Genomic DNA, 17222 nt, shown 5'->3' on the forward strand with positions numbered 1-17222 from the left:
TGCCTGTTCCTTTTCTCATAGTCACTAATACATGGGGCCAAAAAGAAGAGTTGGCCTTCTCCTTGCTCCCTAATACTTCTTTCAGACTCTCTCTCTGCCATCATCACTCAGCAGCAATTTATCTTCCTTTAAAGTTTAATCCTTCCTGCCTGGGTCCTTGTTATTATCACTCTTCCCTCACCTCCCCCCCACCCCCCAGTAAGTTTAGCACCTTGCTTATGATCCTCTCCACCTCAGGGGAGGCCCCACATCCTTTGAGCAACTAAGCCTTCCAGTTCCTCAAACTCCTCAGCTTTTGTGATGTCTGCTTGTAGTCTACGGTCAAAAGTTGCCAAACCTGGGACACCTTCTCTTCTCCAACCCCCTGGTCAACTGAATTTGTCTCAGGTGCCAGAATTCCCAGTTATGGCTATGTTGATTATAGATCCCACATGGAATGGAATGGGGAATACTGGCACAGTCCCCTTCTACCTACCAAAATACTCAAAATTCTACCATTTGACACCAATTCCTTTAGGTCTCATAGATTGTTGAAGGATCAATTGCTATTATAGAAATAACTCAAGGAGGGGTACACATTACACTTGTTGGTTGAGACCTAGATGAAGTGGGCCTGAAAAATGAATTGGACTTGAAATCCAGAAGACCCACGTTAGAATTGTAATTCTGCTAATACCTAATCATGTGAATTTGGGCAAGTCACTTACTTACTCTATAAGCTTCAGTTGCTTCAACCCTAAAATGGGGCTAATAATATATACCTTGAAAAATTAGTATCTCATGAGGCAATGTAGATAAGAGTGCTGTGTACATGTAAGTAACTGAGTCCCCTTGGAAGTTTGTCTTTGGTGCCTTGATACTTTTGTTTTTGATAGTTTGTTAAAGTAGGAGGAAAGAGAACCAGTATATGTGTGATGGTCAGTGATCTTCCACTCCAGGGGGTGGAAGCAACATAAATACTAATGGATCAAAAAAACTAGTTCATGCCAAGATTGCCTCACAGTCTCAGGGTCCTGGGTGGATACTGGGAAGGGAGAGAAATGACTTGAGGCACGCCCAACAATTAATTTCATTTCTATCTCACCAGCTGGGCCATAGGCCAGGTAAAACTATAGCTCAGGTCAGGACAAATTCCAGAGAGTTAGAGGACTGATAACAGCTTACATGGAAGTGGCCCTATCTCTAAGAGCTACATTCTTTGCCAGTCTTCACAATTCCATCCTGCTCCTATCATGTGGGGAGGGAGAGGTCAGAGAATTCTATATGGTGGAAAGCTTGGGAATAGAAACTTCCTCTATAGAGGAGTTTATTGAAACCACCTTCTACCTTCCAAAGCCATATCCTGTTTCTCAGATGCCTTCTGATGATGTCATCTGATACCAGCTCTGCTCCCTGTTCCTTCTCTTGCTCCTACCTTTTCAGTTCTTCTGCCTAGAGACAGTTAGGTGATGGTGTGGTGGATTGACCACTGACTTCGGATACCTAATAAGTTTTTTGACTCTGGTCAAGTCATTTAACCTCTTCTTGCCTCAGTATCCTCAACCAAAAATGAAGATAAATAACAGCATTTACCTACAAGGATTGTTGTGAAGATCAAAAGAGACACTATTTATAAAATCACCTAACACAGTGGGTTATATATATATATATATATATATATATATATATAAAATCACCTAGCACACAGTAGGCACTACTATATAAATTCTTATACCCTTCTCCTTTCCTTAAACTGCTAAGGTTGGTGAGCAGAGAGAGGGGATTGAGTTCAAGAAAGTTGGACTATATGGGGTGGGGGGTGAAAGAAGAAACTAAAGACTCAGGGGGCATGGGAAATTATTCCATTCTACCTCATTCTACCCCAATCCTTTCGTGCCCTAGTCTAGATTGGTCCTGAGCTAGAATCCATGGTGTGACCCACTTGAGGTTTCGTTTTTGTTTTTGTTTGTTTTCTAGGAACTATGGCTAGGGGAAGGGTTAGAGTCATCCTAGAAAAAGCAGAGGTCTAACATATCTGTCTTGACTATCAGTTTAGTTTAAGGAGATTTCAGATAAATGGGAGGAGAAAGAAATAAGGATGCTAATTTTATAGCAAAAGGGACCCCAGAGACTGTTCAGTCCATCCCTCTTATTTTGTAGGGGAGGGAAGCAAGGTGGTTAAGTGATCTGCCTGAGGTTAGGTGAATAATAAGCTTCAGAGGCAAGATTTAGCATCAAGACTACAAAAGTAGAACTGGAAGGGGGAACCTTAGAGGTTATCTAGTCCAATCCCCTTATTTTTCAGGAGAAAAAAAATTGTAGATTAGAGGAGCTAAATGCTCTGCTTAAGATCACACAGGTAGGAAGCATTAGAGGTGATTTGAACCACAATCCCTGACTCCAGAGCCACTCTAGCATGAATCCCAGTTCATGGTATCATTCTTTTTACTCCATCATGAGCTCTGGTTCTTTGTTACCAGAGTTAATGCTCATTCCACTGTACCAAAAAGGAACTGGAAGGGGTAGCAAAGAAGGAGACCATGGAGAGAAGAGAGGAGAAATGGGGAAAATGAGGGGCAGCGTGTGCTATAAAGACTTAGAGAAAGAGGAGGTCTGAGAGTGGGAAAGAAGAAAAGAAGATTGAGAGGGGAAAGAGAATGAGGGTACTGAAATATTAAAACGGAGAGAGGGTAATGAAGGAGGGAGAGAAGAGAAAGCGACAGGAAAGGTGGAAAGAGTCCCAAGTACACGTATATTGATTTGAAGGGAGGGGTCTCCAATGTTAATCTCTGCCTCACAAGTGACTCAGTTTGTGGGGACCAAAGACATCTGAGGTTTGGGGATCAAGGAAGGGAGCCCCACTCACCTGTCTTGGCAGTAACAAACTGAGAAATTGGGAGCTGAAGCAGAAGAGGCAGGAGCCAGAGGGTCAGCATCTCCTCTCCAAATAGTTCCAATTCTGTGTGGCCCTTCTGCACTTCAGTCTGGTCCTGCCACCCTCAGAAGTGTCTGAAAAAGTGAGCGCTCCAGGAAAAGAAACCAGGAAATAAAGGGATCCTGTGAGAAACCTTTGACCTCTCTGAAATTTTATGTCAGTCTTGAATCTGAATCAGGACCAACCCAGAGTAGCCATCTCCACTGAGTAGGTTATGGTGAAAGGCCCCCTACTCCTTGACTAAAGGGCAGTGGGAGGGGAATTCCATGTTTGACACCTTTCCCCAGCCCCATTGGCAGACAAATAAGGAGAAAGAAATGAGGAATTACAGATTTATAATCCAAAGAATAATGACACTGGGACTAGGAAGAAGCTGACTGTAATGTGGTGCAGGTGCAAAGCAAAGAACATGAGTGCAAAAGCCTAGAAAATTATAGGGAAAGAAACTGAGGTCCAAAAAGTAGAGACTTTGACCCAAAAAACTGTCCTTTTGGTACATTCCCTCCTATAAGAGAGAGACCAAAGACAGGGTGAGGGCAAAGGGAGCATAAAGGAAAGAAAGAGGTATGGGGAAACAAATATAGAGAAATGGTAATCTATCTTCTTCCAGTCCTAGGATAGGATTCCCAGGCCTCTCTGTTCTCATTTGTACCTTCCTGATAAATATTTTGAGAATAGCTCAAAACTCACAAAGTATATTAATTTTCCAACAAGTACAAATTACTGTCCTAAGCTTGATTGATATTACACAGATTTTGCTTTCAAGGGACTTACAAAAGGGTGAGGGAATAGGGAATTTATTTAGAGGGACACTGAAATTTTTTAAAAATTTTATTTAATTAGTTAATTTAGAATATTTTTTCATAGTTACAAGATTCATGTTCTTTCCTTCCCCTCCCCCCAAACTCCTCACATAGCCCATGTGTAATTCCACTGGGTTTTACATATGTCATTGATCAAGACCTATTTCCATATTACTAATATTTGCACTAGGGTGATCATTTAGAGTCTACATCCCCAAACATATCCCCATCAACCCATGTGATCAAGCAGTTGTTTTTCCTCTGTGTTTCTGCTCCCACAGTTCTTCCTCTGAATGTGGATAGCATTCTTTCTCATAAGTCCCTCAGAATTGTCCTGGACTATTGCATTGCTGCTAGTAGAGAAATTCATTACATTCAATTGTACCACAGTATATCCGTCTATGTATAATGTTCTGGTTCTGCTCCTATTACTCTGCATCAATTCCTGGAGGTTGTTCCATTTCACATGGAATTCCTCCAGTTCATCATTCTTTTCAGCACAATAGTATTCCATCATATACCACAATTTGTTCAGTCATTCCCCAATCGGAGGGCATCCCCTCATTTTCCAATTTTTTGCCACCACAAAGAGCACAACTATAAATATTTTTCTACAAGTCTTTTTCCTTATTATCTCTTTGGGGTACAAGGGACACTGAAATTTAAAGGGCTGGTAGCTACAACTGAGCTCAGTAGTACCAAGTTAGCAAGGATGATTATACCCTGGGTATGCTTCTCTCCAGCCTGCTCCATCCTACTCCTTCCCAAGATGGTAAACCCCTCATTTTCTAGATGCAGCTTAAGGATGTCTCTGTCTCCAAAACACAGAACTATGTCCAAGGTCAAAGGTCTCTTCACCCCACCCCCAACTGACTTTGTTTTCAAAGGTTTATTTGAAGGCACCTTGCAAGCTGCCCAAGTGTTAGAATGGCTCTGGGTGGGAACATGCACACAAATAACTGCAGGATAGGTATCCTGCAGGTGAAGCCCTTGACTAGGAGTCTTTGTTTCTGGGTTGAGGAGGAGACCTTTGATTGCCCTCCATCCCTTTCCTAGTTTGATTCCTGTCTATTGGTATCTCCTTCAGGTTTCCTGGACCATTCCCACCCTTTACATACCATATAGCTGCCAGCAATAACCAGGACTCTAGAAATGAGGGTACATTGTTAGAGGACAGTTAGAGAACAGTCTCCCCCAATTGGGTAAGGTATAACTAGGAGAGGGCTAGTCCCAAGCCCCAGGGCAAGGCATGTAAACCCTGAGGCTGAAAATGGCAGGCTAGAGCAGTGATGGCAAACCTTTTAGAACCTTTCAAGTACCATGTGGTACCCCCTCCCCCAGACTATGTGCAGTGCCCCACCCCCTCAGAAACCAAGTGCCCCACTCCCTGCCTTTGGGGGCAGGGGCTGGCTCCCAGCAGTTCAAGCCTCAGGGAAACTGCCTCCTGCCACCACTGGAAGGGTGGCTACATTCAGCACCACCAAGGGAGGACTGTTGGCTGAGAAGCCTAGCAGGGTCAGGAAAGTGGGGGAAGGAGGGGTTGGAGGGAGGAGGGAAGGGAGGTGACTTCTTATTACAATGCAGGGTACATGTCCTTGTCAAGTCTAATTCAAATGCTGCCTCACCAGGCCTCTATTTGGCCCTGTGCAAAGATGCAACCTCAGTGCCTTTTAGGCTGTGTATATTTGCATAACAATTTGCACCCATGAAGCAATTACCATGCTAGGAGTGGGGCTGCCTACTGGGCTTTAATCCACATTGGGTGGGAGTAGGAGGCAGAGGGAGCACAATTAGCCTTTGTGGGGTGGGGTCACCCTCCAGACTGGGGATTGATTAATGGAGCAAAAGGGAAGATCTTTTAGAGGGTGGAGCCAGGCCCTATGGTGGAAGAGGAGACCCCCCACATCCCCTGCAGCCCCTAGTCCCAGACAGGGGAGGGAGAAAGGGAGGGAGTGCTTTGCTCAGGGGAGGGAGTAAGCAAAGAGGGGCACAGTTTCACCAGAATCCCTCTGCCTTTCTAGTAACTAACTCTGCCTGGGATGGTGCTTGTGCCCCCGGGAGAGGTCTTTGTGTGCCATCTTTGGCACACATGTCATAACTTCACCATCACAGGGCTAGAGGATGAATTGTCTCTGGGAAGAAGCCTCCTGTCTGGAACAAAGACTGGGTCACCTTTCCCAGGAAAGGCTTTGCCAGCTGTTCACATTCAAAGCATTCTTTGCCTTTCTTCATCTTGCCCTGCCAGTGTCAAGAGAGTCAATTAATTGAATAATCTGCCTGGGTCCCCCATCTCACATTAGGTCCTTTTCTTTCCTTTGAGAAGCCACCAAAAGTTCCCAGAATGGGAACCCTATCCTAATCTCTCAGCCCATAAGGAAGGGGAAGGAAAAAGAGAGCAGTCATTTGTGAGTTATCTACTATATGCCAGCCACTGCAATTTTACCATTTGACAATGAAGAAACACAGACAAAATTTTTTACTTCCCCAGGGTCACACACCTAGAAAGTATCTGAGCTCATAATTGAACACAGATTTTCCTGATTCTAGGCCTTTCCCTCTATTCACTTAGTAGCCCATTTTCCTTATTACCTCAGCCTTGCCAAGTATAAGTCAAGGAGGATTTTCTGGGGCTTGGAAGAGGCTAGGGAGACAGCCAGGAGATTTTACAGAAACAAGGGGAAAAAGAAGCTCCTAACACCTCTTAAAATAAGAGAGAGATCAAGGATAACCTTAGGCCAATGTCATTTGGGAGAAGAGTCTGAGCTCCAACTTATTCAGCAATTGAACCTTAGCATGCAATATTTTAGTAAGGTATTACATAATATACAAGTATATAACATAATATAAAAATAAAACTTCATTCTTCCCCTATGACAAGCCCAGATTATAGTGTACTTCTCTTCTACTAAAAAATCTGGCAGATCTTCCCATCCTCCCCTACCTTGTCTTTGTTTGTGTCTCCTCTAATGGACTTGCCAGGCATTATTTTGTTTAGTTGTCTATTAGTGTGTCTCAGTCCTTAACAGTCTTTTAAATTCCCTGAGCTCAAGGAATATATCTTACCTGTTTCTTTTACATTTATTTTTTACATTCTTTTTAAATTCTGAGTTCCAGGTTCTTTCTCTCCCTCCCACCCCTCCTCCACCCATTAAGAAAGGGAATAATAGGCTATAAAATATGTGAATATTCAAATACATGAAATCATGCAAAACTGCCTGTTAATATCTTTGAGCATTTATCAATTGTGGAATGATTTATGTTCTTATAAAATTGACTTTGCTCCCTATATATTTGAGAAATGAGGCCTTTATCAGAAAAACTTCCTATAAAAAGTTTTGAATTTATTTCATTGTCTGTGGTACCTTTTTAGCAAAATGTAGTTTCCCTGATTATCTTTTTTCAATTAAGCCTAATTTTGCTTTTGCTTTATCTGAAATGATGATTTCTATCCCTGCCCTCTCCATTTCAACTGAAACACAATAGATTCTGCACCAGCCCTTCATTTTAACTGTGTGTGTCCTATTTCAAGTGTGTCTCTTCTATACAATATATTGTAGGATTCTAGCTTCTAATCCATTTTGCTATTCCCTTCTTTTTTATAGGTAAACTCATCCCATTCACATTCAAAGTTATGATTACTAACTGTGTATTTCCTTCTATTCTATTTTCTTCTGTTTATCCTTTTCCCTCTCTTTTTTATCCTATATCTCCTCAAAAATCTGTTTATGCTTCTGACCACTGCCTCCCTCAATTTACCCTCCCTTTTATAATTCCCCCAACACAGTATCTCTTATCTCCTTCCCCTCCTATTTCCTCCTATACCCAAATGAGTGTATATTATGTTCTTTCATCTTTGAACAAAATCTTATGAGAGTGAGATTCCAGCATTGCCCACCCCACCCCCCATTTCCCTTGCCCAATTCTAATTTTTAAGAAATTATTTTCTTCAGTGGACTTTTGTAACTTTTTCTACTTGGCCAATTCTGCTTTTTTAGGTAGTTACTTTCTTCAGTGAATTTTTATGTCTCTTTTACAATTAGTTCAGTTCTGTTTTTTAATGTGTTATTTTCTTCAGTATTTTGTGCCTCTTTAATTAAGATGCTAATTCTCTTTTCATAAATTTCTTGCCTCCTCATTTCTTTTCCTGATTTTTCCTTTACCACTCTTAACTTTGTCTTTAATTCTTCCAGGATTTCTTATTGGCCTTAGGTCCAATTATAATTTTTCTTTGATGTTTTGGTTGTAGATCTTTTCACAATGTTTTTTCTTCTAAGTTTATATCTTGATCTTCCCCACCACTTTATAGATTTTTATGGCCAAATTCTTTTTTGTTGTTGTTGTTTTCTCATTTCTCTAGCCTATTTTGTGACTCTGAACTTAATGTTAAAAGTTTGACTCCATTAATCTTGGGGAGGGAGAGGCACTGTGCCAAACTTCAGGGATTTGGTGTGTTCTGCTATTTTTAGAGCTATTTCTAGGTGCCTGCAGGTTTCAGGTGCTTCCAAGGTGGTGTTATCTTGGAAGAGGTATACTCACTGCTCTCCTGGTCTGTGCTCTGGTCTTTACCCAGAAAGGGCCCCTGCACTCCTGCATCAACAGACCCTAGGATTCCTCCTGGCTTTGAAACTGACCAGAGCTTCTGATCTCTTCTGACTAACTACCAGTGATCCTAGAACTACAATCAGGAACTGCATAAGGGCAATAGAGTTGCTCATTATCAACAGCTATACCCAATTATAGCCAAGAATGCCCTGTAATCTCTTTCTGACCATTTGCTGCTGTTAGTGCTATGACTACCTCCAGGGCCCACTGCTAGTGCCCCTTTGCTCACTCTAGTATTATACACCTCTCCCACAGACCTAAATTATCTTAGACTGCAAAAATGTCTCCCTCTGACCTTTTGTTGGCTCTGTCACTCCAAAATTCTATTTGAGGCATTCTTTATTTTTTATTTTATTATTTATTTATTTATTGAACATTTTATTTAGTCAATTTAGAACATTATTCCTTGGTTACAAGAATCATATTTTTTCCCTCCTTCCTTTCCCCTCCCTTCCCATAGCCAACATGCAATTCCACTGGGTTTTACATGTGTCCTTGATCAGAACCTATTTCCATGTTGTTGATGTTTGCACTAGGATGATCATTTAGAGTCTACCTCCCCAGTCATATCCCCCTCGACCCATGTAATCAAGCAGTTGTTTTTCTTCAGTGTTTCTACTCCCACAGTTTTTCCTCTGAATGTGGATAGTGTTCTTTCATGTAGATCTCTCCAAATTGTTCAGTATCACTGCACTGCCACTATGGAGAAGTCCATTACATTCAATTGTACCACAGTGTATTGGTCTCTGTGTACAATGTTCTCCTGGTTCTGCTCCTTTCGCTCTGCATCAATTCCTGGAGGTCATTCCAGTTCCCGTGGAATTCCTCCAGTTTATTTTTCCTTTGAGCACAATAGTATTCCATCACCAACAGATACCACAATTTTTTCAGCCATTCCCCAATTGAAGGGCATCCCCTCATTTTGCAATTTTTTGCCATCACAAAGAATGCAGCTATGAATACTCTTATACAAGTCTTTTTCCTTATTATCTCTTTGGGGTATAAACCCAGCAGTGCTATGGCTGGATCAAAAGGCAGACAGTCTTTTAGCGCCCTTTGGGCATAGTTCTGAATTGCCCTCCAGCAATGCATTAATGTCCCAATTTTGCCACATCATGTCAGCATTCATTACTTTCCTTTGCTGTCATGTCAATCAATCTGCTAGGTGAGGTGATACCTCAGAGTTCTTTTGATTTGCATCTCTCTGATTATAAGAGATTTAGAACACTTTTTTCATGTGCTTATTAATAGTTTTGATTTCTTTATCTGAAAATTGCCTATTCCCTTGCCCATTTATCAATTGGAGAATGGCTTGATTTTTTTGTACAACTGATTTAGCTCTTTATACATTTGAATAATTAAACCTTTGTCAGAGGTTTTTGTTATAAAGATTTTTCCCCAATTTGTTGCTTCCCTTTTCATTTTGGTTGTATTGTGTGAATTTCAAAACTACTCAACCCTATTCAGACCATTCTTTAGAAGATGGGATTTAGCTATTTCCTGATCAATAACAATAGAGATACTTGGAATAACAGAATCAGGTCTTGGAAACTACAATCTCCACCCTACTCAGGGTAACAAGATTAGGAAGGGCTGCAGCAAAACTCAAGATTTAATTATTTGAGAATATGGCCTTCAACACACATGTGCAAAAAGGACAGACCTCTGGGCGGTCCTAGGTCAAGCTAGAGCCACCATTGGCACATGTGAGAGACAGGAAGTGAGGTAGAGGACAGCTCAAGAGTGCTTGGGACTTCCTGTGTGGAGGGAGAGAGGTTGTTGGAGCCTGGTGCTTGGAGTGGAGGAGCCCACAGACTGTTTCTCCATTTTGGTCACGTGAGTGATAGATACTGATCTCTTTTCTTTGCCTTGGCTATCCAGGGCCTTGGGCCTTTGGCTCAGCCTAAGCAGAGTGGGTATTTAAGCCCTATTTCTTTCTCTCCCTTTCCCCCCCCCCTCTCCCTCTAATACTTTTCTTCCTCCTGTTTGTAATTAAAACACCATAAAAAGATTGACAGCTGACTTGAGTTTTCATTTAGGAATTACATAGCTAAATTCCTTGGTGACCTTAAATTAATATATATCAGTCTTTTAAAGTGATTTCCGTATCACAATTGGTTTGTTTGTACAAAACCTTTTTAATTTAATGTAATGAAAATTATTTGTTTTACATTTTTTGATTTTTTTTTCTAACTCTTGCTTGGTCTTAAAATCTTTCCTTTCCCAAAGATCTGGCATGTATACTATTCTGTGTTCACCTAATTTACTTATAGTTTCCTTCTTTATATTCAAGTCTTTCACCCATTCTGAGTTTATCTTGGTGTAGAGTGTGAGATGTTGTTCCAAACCTAATCTCTCCCACACTGTCTTCCAATTTTCCCAGCAGTTTTTATCAAATAGTGGATTCTTGTCCCAAAAGCTGGGGTTTGGGGGTTTGCATAGACTGTCTTGCTGAGATCACTTACCCCAAGTCTATTCCACTGATCCTCCTTTTTGTCTCTTAGCCAATATCATATTGTTTTGATAACTGCTGCTTTATAATATAGTTTGAGATCTGGGACTGCAAGGCCACCTTCCTTCACTTTTTTTTTTCATTCCTTCCCTGGACATCCTTGATCTTTTGTTCTTCCAAATGAACTTTGTTATTTTTTTTTCTAATTCAGTAAAAAATCTTTTTGGAAGTTCAATGGGTATGGTACTAAATAAGTAAATTAATTTGGGTAGGATTGTCATTTTTATTATGTTAGCTTGTCCTACGTATGAGCAATTGATATTTTTCCAATTGTTTAGATCTAGTTTTAATTGTGTGGAGAGTGTTTGAGGTTGTGTTCATATAGTTCCTGTATTTGTCTTGGGAGATAGATTCCTAAGTATTTGATATTGTCTCGGGTGATTTTAAATGGAATTTCTCTTTCTAATTCTTGCTGCTGAGATGTGTTGGAAATATATAGAAATGCTGATGACTTATGTGGATTTATTTTGCATCCTGCAACTTTGCTAAAGTTGTTGATTATTTTGACTAGCTTTTTAGTTGATTCTCTAGGATTCTTTAAGTAGACTATCATATCATCTGCAAAGAGTGATAGCTTGGTCTCCTCATTGCCTATTTTAATACCTTCAATTTCTTTTTCTTTTCTAATTGCTACTGGTAGTGTTTCTAGTTCAATGTTAAATAATAGAGGTGATAATGGGCATCCTTGTTTCACTCCTGATCTTATTGGGAATGCAAATAGTTTATCCCCATTGCAGATGATGTTTGCTGATGGTTTTAGATATATGCGGCTTGTTATTTTTAGGAAAGGCCCTTCTATTCCTTTGCTTTCTAGTGTTTTCAATAGGAATAAATGTTGCATTTTGTCAAAGGCTTTTTCTGCATCTATTGAAATGATCATGTGATTTTTGCCGGTTTGTTTGTTAATATGGTCAATTATGTGGATGGTTTTCCTAATATTGAACCATCCTTGCATTCCTGATGTGAATCCTACCTGGTCATAATGAATAACCCTCTTGATCACTTGCTGGAGTCTTTTTGCTAATATTCTATTTAAGATTTTTGCATCTATGTTCATTAAGGAGATTGGTTTGTAGTTTTCTTTCTCCATTTTTGACCTGCCTGGCTTTGGAATCAGTACCATATTTGTGTCATAAAAGGAATTTGGTAGAACGCCTTCTTTGCTTATTCTGTCAAATAGTTTGTATAATATTGGGATTAGTTGTTCCTTGAATGTTTGATAGAATTCATTTGTGAATCCATCTGGTTCTGGGGATTTTTTCTTAGGGAGTTCTTTGAGGGCTTGTTCAATTTCTTTTTCTGATATGAGGTTGTTTAGGTATTCTATTTCTTCTTCTGTTAATCTCGGCAATTTATATTTTTGTAGATACTCATTCATATCACCTAGATTTCCATATTTATTGCCATATAATTGGATATTGAGGCATTATTTTAAAGATATTTGGGGGGAAATGTTGGGAGAGTTCAGCTGGGTTCTGGACTGTACTTTGCCATCTTAACTCTCCTGCCCTTAACTAAGTTTCATAGAGACGATTTTCTAGTGTTTGCCATAATGCTCTCTGCACCCAGTTAATACTTTATAAATGTTTAACTTGAAGTGTCAGAGATTTCTCCCCACACCCACCCACAATTAATTTCTCAAGGAGCTGAAGTAAAGCTGACTTCATACTCTTGAGTTCTTGTCATCATTTTTTCATTCCTCCAGACCATTTTTTTCTATGAGTGATAAAGGAGTATAGTGGATGGTACACAGAATTTAGAATCAAGAAGACAAGACTTGGGTTCAAATGGAATGCTCATTAGGTATGTGACTCTCAGCAAGTCACCTAACTTCTTTTGGCTTCAGATTCATCTCTAAAATGAGATTATACTCAGTGTTCCTTTCCAACCAACCCTAAATCTATGATCCTTTGATCCTTTTCAATATCTTGACTTTTTTTCCAAAATGTACTTGGATGATCCCAACTCATTGTGGGAGTTGGGGTCAGAATGGGGATAGGATTCTGAGATGTCTCTCCACTTCTTCCCTGGGTCTCAGTTTCCTCATCTCTAAAATGAGATAGTTGACCTAAATGATTCTAAAGCCCTTCTGACTTCTGAAGGAGTCAGAATTCCAGATCATGTGGTTTGCCCATGGTCATAAGGAGTTAGTGGGCCTGAGATACTTATATAAAGTCAAGCCTTGCCAGCTCTTCATCACTTTGTGTCTAGACTTTGAGTGACCTCCCTTCTCCAGCTGCAGAGAGGAATGTGCCTAATAAATACAACCACTAATCTATTTTGCCTGTGGTCACTTCTGGCCCAACCTAGTGAATATGGACTCGATAGGGGCAAGTGACTAAGATGGCTGGAGATGTCCTGCCTCTGATTGGACACCTCCCTAGATTATAGCCCATAATTGTGATGGAGGAATTTGGGGGTAGCATAGGCATGCTCATACTAAAGTCTGGCTAGAGGCTCAGCTACCAGGCAGTGCTCCTCCAAAAAAAATGGACAAGAGAGATTTCTTATCAATTCCTTGAATCACAGTTAACTAACATTAGAAACTGGAGTGTGTGTGTGTGTGTGTGTGTGTGTGTGTGTGTGTGTGTGTAACTGGATGGCTCAGTGGATTGAGAACCAGGCCTAGAGATAGGAGGTTCTGGGTTCGAATTTGACCCCAGGTACTTCTCAGCTGTGTGACCCTGTTCAAGTCAATTAACCCCCATTGCCTAGCCCTTACTGCTCTTCTGCCTTAGAACCAATACACAGTATTAATTCTACAATGGAAAGTAAGAATTAAAAAAAAAAAAGAAAGAAACTGGAAAAGATCTTGGAGATTATATAATATGACCCCCATGGGAAGGGAATACTCTAGAGAGGAAGAATATAATGTTTGGGCTTTGCCTAACCTCAGATTTCTCCTCCACCTCCCCAAGTCTCTAGGGCTACTTTAATCTCTCTGGTCCTTTTGGCTCAAGAGGAGTTTTTTTACCTTTCCTCACTTCACTTCTCATGATCTTCAAGGGCTAATACCTGCACAAGTACCTCATGTTTTCCCTTTGCTACTCCACAGAGAAGCTAAGGCTCAAGGTGCACTTTAGCTCACCTGTTGTCTCTGCCGCTCCAAAATTGTGCTTGAGGCATTATTTTAAAGTTCTTTGGAGGGGAATGTTGGAAGAGTTCAGCTGGGTCCCGGCCATATTTTGCCATTTTAACCCTGCCACCCTTAACTAAGTTTCACAGAGAATATTCTCCAGTGTTTGCCACAATGCTCTCTGCCCCAAACTTTATAAATGTTTAACTGAAGTATCAGAGACTTCTTTCCACACCCACATCCAACGATAATTAATTTCTCAAGGAGCAAAAGGAAAACTGACTTCATATTCTTGAGTTTTCTTCTCCATTTTCCCATTCCTCCAGATCATTTTTTTTCTCAATTAGTCCCTGTTACAATGGGTGGGGAACTTCCCTGACAACTTAGAAGTTATCAGAGAACGTCACAAGAACCTATTGAGCTATAGCTAGGTGTGCACAAAATGCTTTAAAAAACCTCTGCCCTTTTTTATAGCCATGAGTCAGTTAGGCATTCCAATCCTGGGAACTTGGAATTTTACTTGATACTCTTATGATAGAAAGAACACTGGACACAAAACAGCATTATTTATAATTCTGACAAATTGGAAATAATCTAAATGTTCAACAATTGGAGATTGTCTTATTAATATGATGGAAAATGTGATTAAGATCAATTAAGATTAATATGATATAATGTATAATCTGATTTTCTTTTGACTCCATCCAGAGCTGTGTGGTATAGGGAATTCTCAGTTAGGAAACTTTCTTTACAAATGCAAATCAATAAAAAGTTGCCTGGAGGCACAAAGGAATACCTTTCACCACTAATTACTTATGTCACTTTAGGCTTATCACTTAACCTCTTATACATACAGCAGGTATGAAACCTGGCTCTATCCCCTTTCAACCTCTGGGATGCTGCATATTACTTATAGAACATGTCTCCAGATTGGTAGAGAGAAGGTTGAATAATGAGAAGGGAACAAGCCCCTGAGTAAAAGCTTAGGGCTATCTTCCCTCTCTAGGTGATAGTGTATTTTGTTTTGATTTTATTTTGATTAAGTGATTTTATTTTGAATATATTGTGCCCTTAAATCAACAGTATTTTGGGGTAGGGAGTAGATAGTTTTAATTCTAATCTAGTGCCCCTCTAAGAGACTAGAGGAAAGAATATCCAACCTTATTGGCCTTTCTACTACCCCCCCCCCCCCCGCCCCATGGCAGGAATTGTGATCTTCCTTGGAGAATAATGGGCAAAATCCCAGAGATATCTATCATTGCTTTACATGTACAACATTTAGACAACCTATATCTGTGTTGGCGAACCTATGGCACACATGCTGGAGGGAACTGTTCTCTTCCCCCTCTTCACCATACTTGAGAACATTTTTCACTTTACCCACCCCTCTGCCCAGCAGTCCAGTGGGAGAGCTTCCTCCTTCCCCTGTGTGGGGTAAGAGGGTAGCTCACATGCAGTATGAGGGTGCAGTTTGGGCATTCAGTCTCTAAAAGGTTCACCATCACTGGCCTATATGATACCATTTTACATGTAAAAACAAGGGAGTGAATTAAATACCCTCTGAACTCCCTCTCATCTATAGCACTATGGTTCACTATGCATCTTAGTGACTTATTCAGAATCCCTCAGCCAGTATCTGTTAGAAATAGGTCTTGAATATAGTTCTTCCTGATTCAGAGATTGGCTCTTTATTCACTATGTAGTGGTGCTAGTGATAAGAAGCTAAAAAAATGTCACAATTCCTGCCTTCAAGAAGGTTATGTTCTTCTGGGAAAGTGAGAAGGGAAAGGAAGAGAAGAGAGGAGGGGAGGGGAGGAAAGGAGAAGAGAGGAAATTATTCAAAGGTAAAATAGTTATAGGATAATTTTGCCAAAATTTTCAGTTCAGTTGGTAATAATTTAATAAATACATATGGAGAATATTAGGCTGGGAGTCAGGAGGCTTATCCTCTAATGATAGTCCTTTGGTAACTAACTGTGATGTGATTCAATAAATCCTGTCCCTCATGGGACCTCAGTACTGTAAGAGGTAAATTAATGTCCAATACTTGAAGTATTATTTAAAACTCAATTTAAAATGAGGAGATTGGACCAAATGACTTATAAAGACCCATCCAGCACTAAATCTATGACTTCCCCTCTCAGTTTCCTCATTTGTATAAGAAGGTGATCCTTTAGGATCACTTGCTAATGACTTCCTTCTGTTGTGATTCTATGACTACTATGAGTCATTGACAGATAATAAACTATTAAAAATGGAAAGAGAGCCAAGTAATAACTTTCCTGACATCAGTCTCTGTTTTCATTTCTCTGCCAAGAAGATGACAAAGATTTGCCCTTTGTGGCATACCTAGCTAAGGAGGAGAATGGGAGCTATTAATTTGATTTTTACCATTGACCTTCCTGCTTCCTTTTGTAGGTGAGCTTTTCGTATTCAGAGAAATGGGAACCTGATAGTTCCTTTCAGGCAGCTCCAACTCTCAACAAGAGTTGACTGATGAAGGAAATACCTACTTCTACCCTCACCCCACCCCCCACCTCCAACCCCTCATAGGCAGGGATCTAAAAGATTTTAAAGGGAACTCAGACTACCTATCTATCAAAAGTAATCTGAAGAAACTACAGAATGCAAATCCTTGTTTCTCCCTTTCTCCCAGAGTAGCCCCCTCTCAGTTCATTACTAGAAAGGCAGAGGGACTAGGGCAGAGCTGCTCCCTTCCCCCTCTCCACAATACCTGACATTTTTCTTCACATCTCCCACTCCTCTGCCCAACAGCCCAAAGTGCACAGGGGGGTAAGGTGGGTGACTCACAGGGCAAAGCTGGAGGGGAACAGAGAGCTTGGACCACTCTTCTCCTTTACACTCGCTAAGGACAGTTCTCACTTCACTGGCTCTTCTGCCCAGCAGTCCAATGGGAGCACTTCCTCTCTCCCCTGTATGACTCAGCTTTTGCTTGGGGGGAGGCAGTAGGCACTCAGTCTGGGGAGGGGGTGGGAGTGGGACCCAGCACTCTAACAGGTTAGCCATTACTGTTCTAGGGTGAAAAGGCTGTTACAATATAATGAATCACTATAGGAAGATGAGGTAGAGGGAAAAGAGAGGGAGAAGCCATCTTTGGCACCCATGCCATAGGTTTGCCATCACTGCCCCCAAAAGATTCTTCTGTTCCCATGGTCACCTCCATTAATTGGTCAATTCTTTTCAAAACTTCCATTTTAAAGAATTGCCCATATTCCCTCTTTCATTGCCCAGGCTAGAAATGTTCATTCTTTCACTCATCTTTTGACTCTGCTCCACTCTCAGGACTTCATTCTC

The 17222-nt window shown here is 40.6% G+C and overlaps 1 protein-coding gene across 1 annotated transcript in view; it reads right to left on the bottom strand.

Annotated features, from left to right (window-relative positions):
* LOC103104304 (mucin-2-like) overlaps positions 1–17222 on the bottom strand; it is a 70489-nt gene that overhangs the window by 31199 nt on the left and 22068 nt on the right. Inside the window, exon 2 of the mRNA XM_007483275.3 lies at positions 2846–2969. Within this exon, the coding sequence (XP_007483337.2) occupies positions 2846–2969 (124 nt within the window). The remainder of the gene's footprint in view (positions 1–2845; positions 2970–17222) is intronic.

The sequence above is a fragment of the Monodelphis domestica genome, chromosome 2 (genome assembly GCF_027887165.1).
Source record: "Monodelphis domestica isolate mMonDom1 chromosome 2, mMonDom1.pri, whole genome shotgun sequence".
Classification (NCBI taxonomy): domain Eukaryota; kingdom Metazoa; phylum Chordata; class Mammalia; order Didelphimorphia; family Didelphidae; genus Monodelphis; species Monodelphis domestica.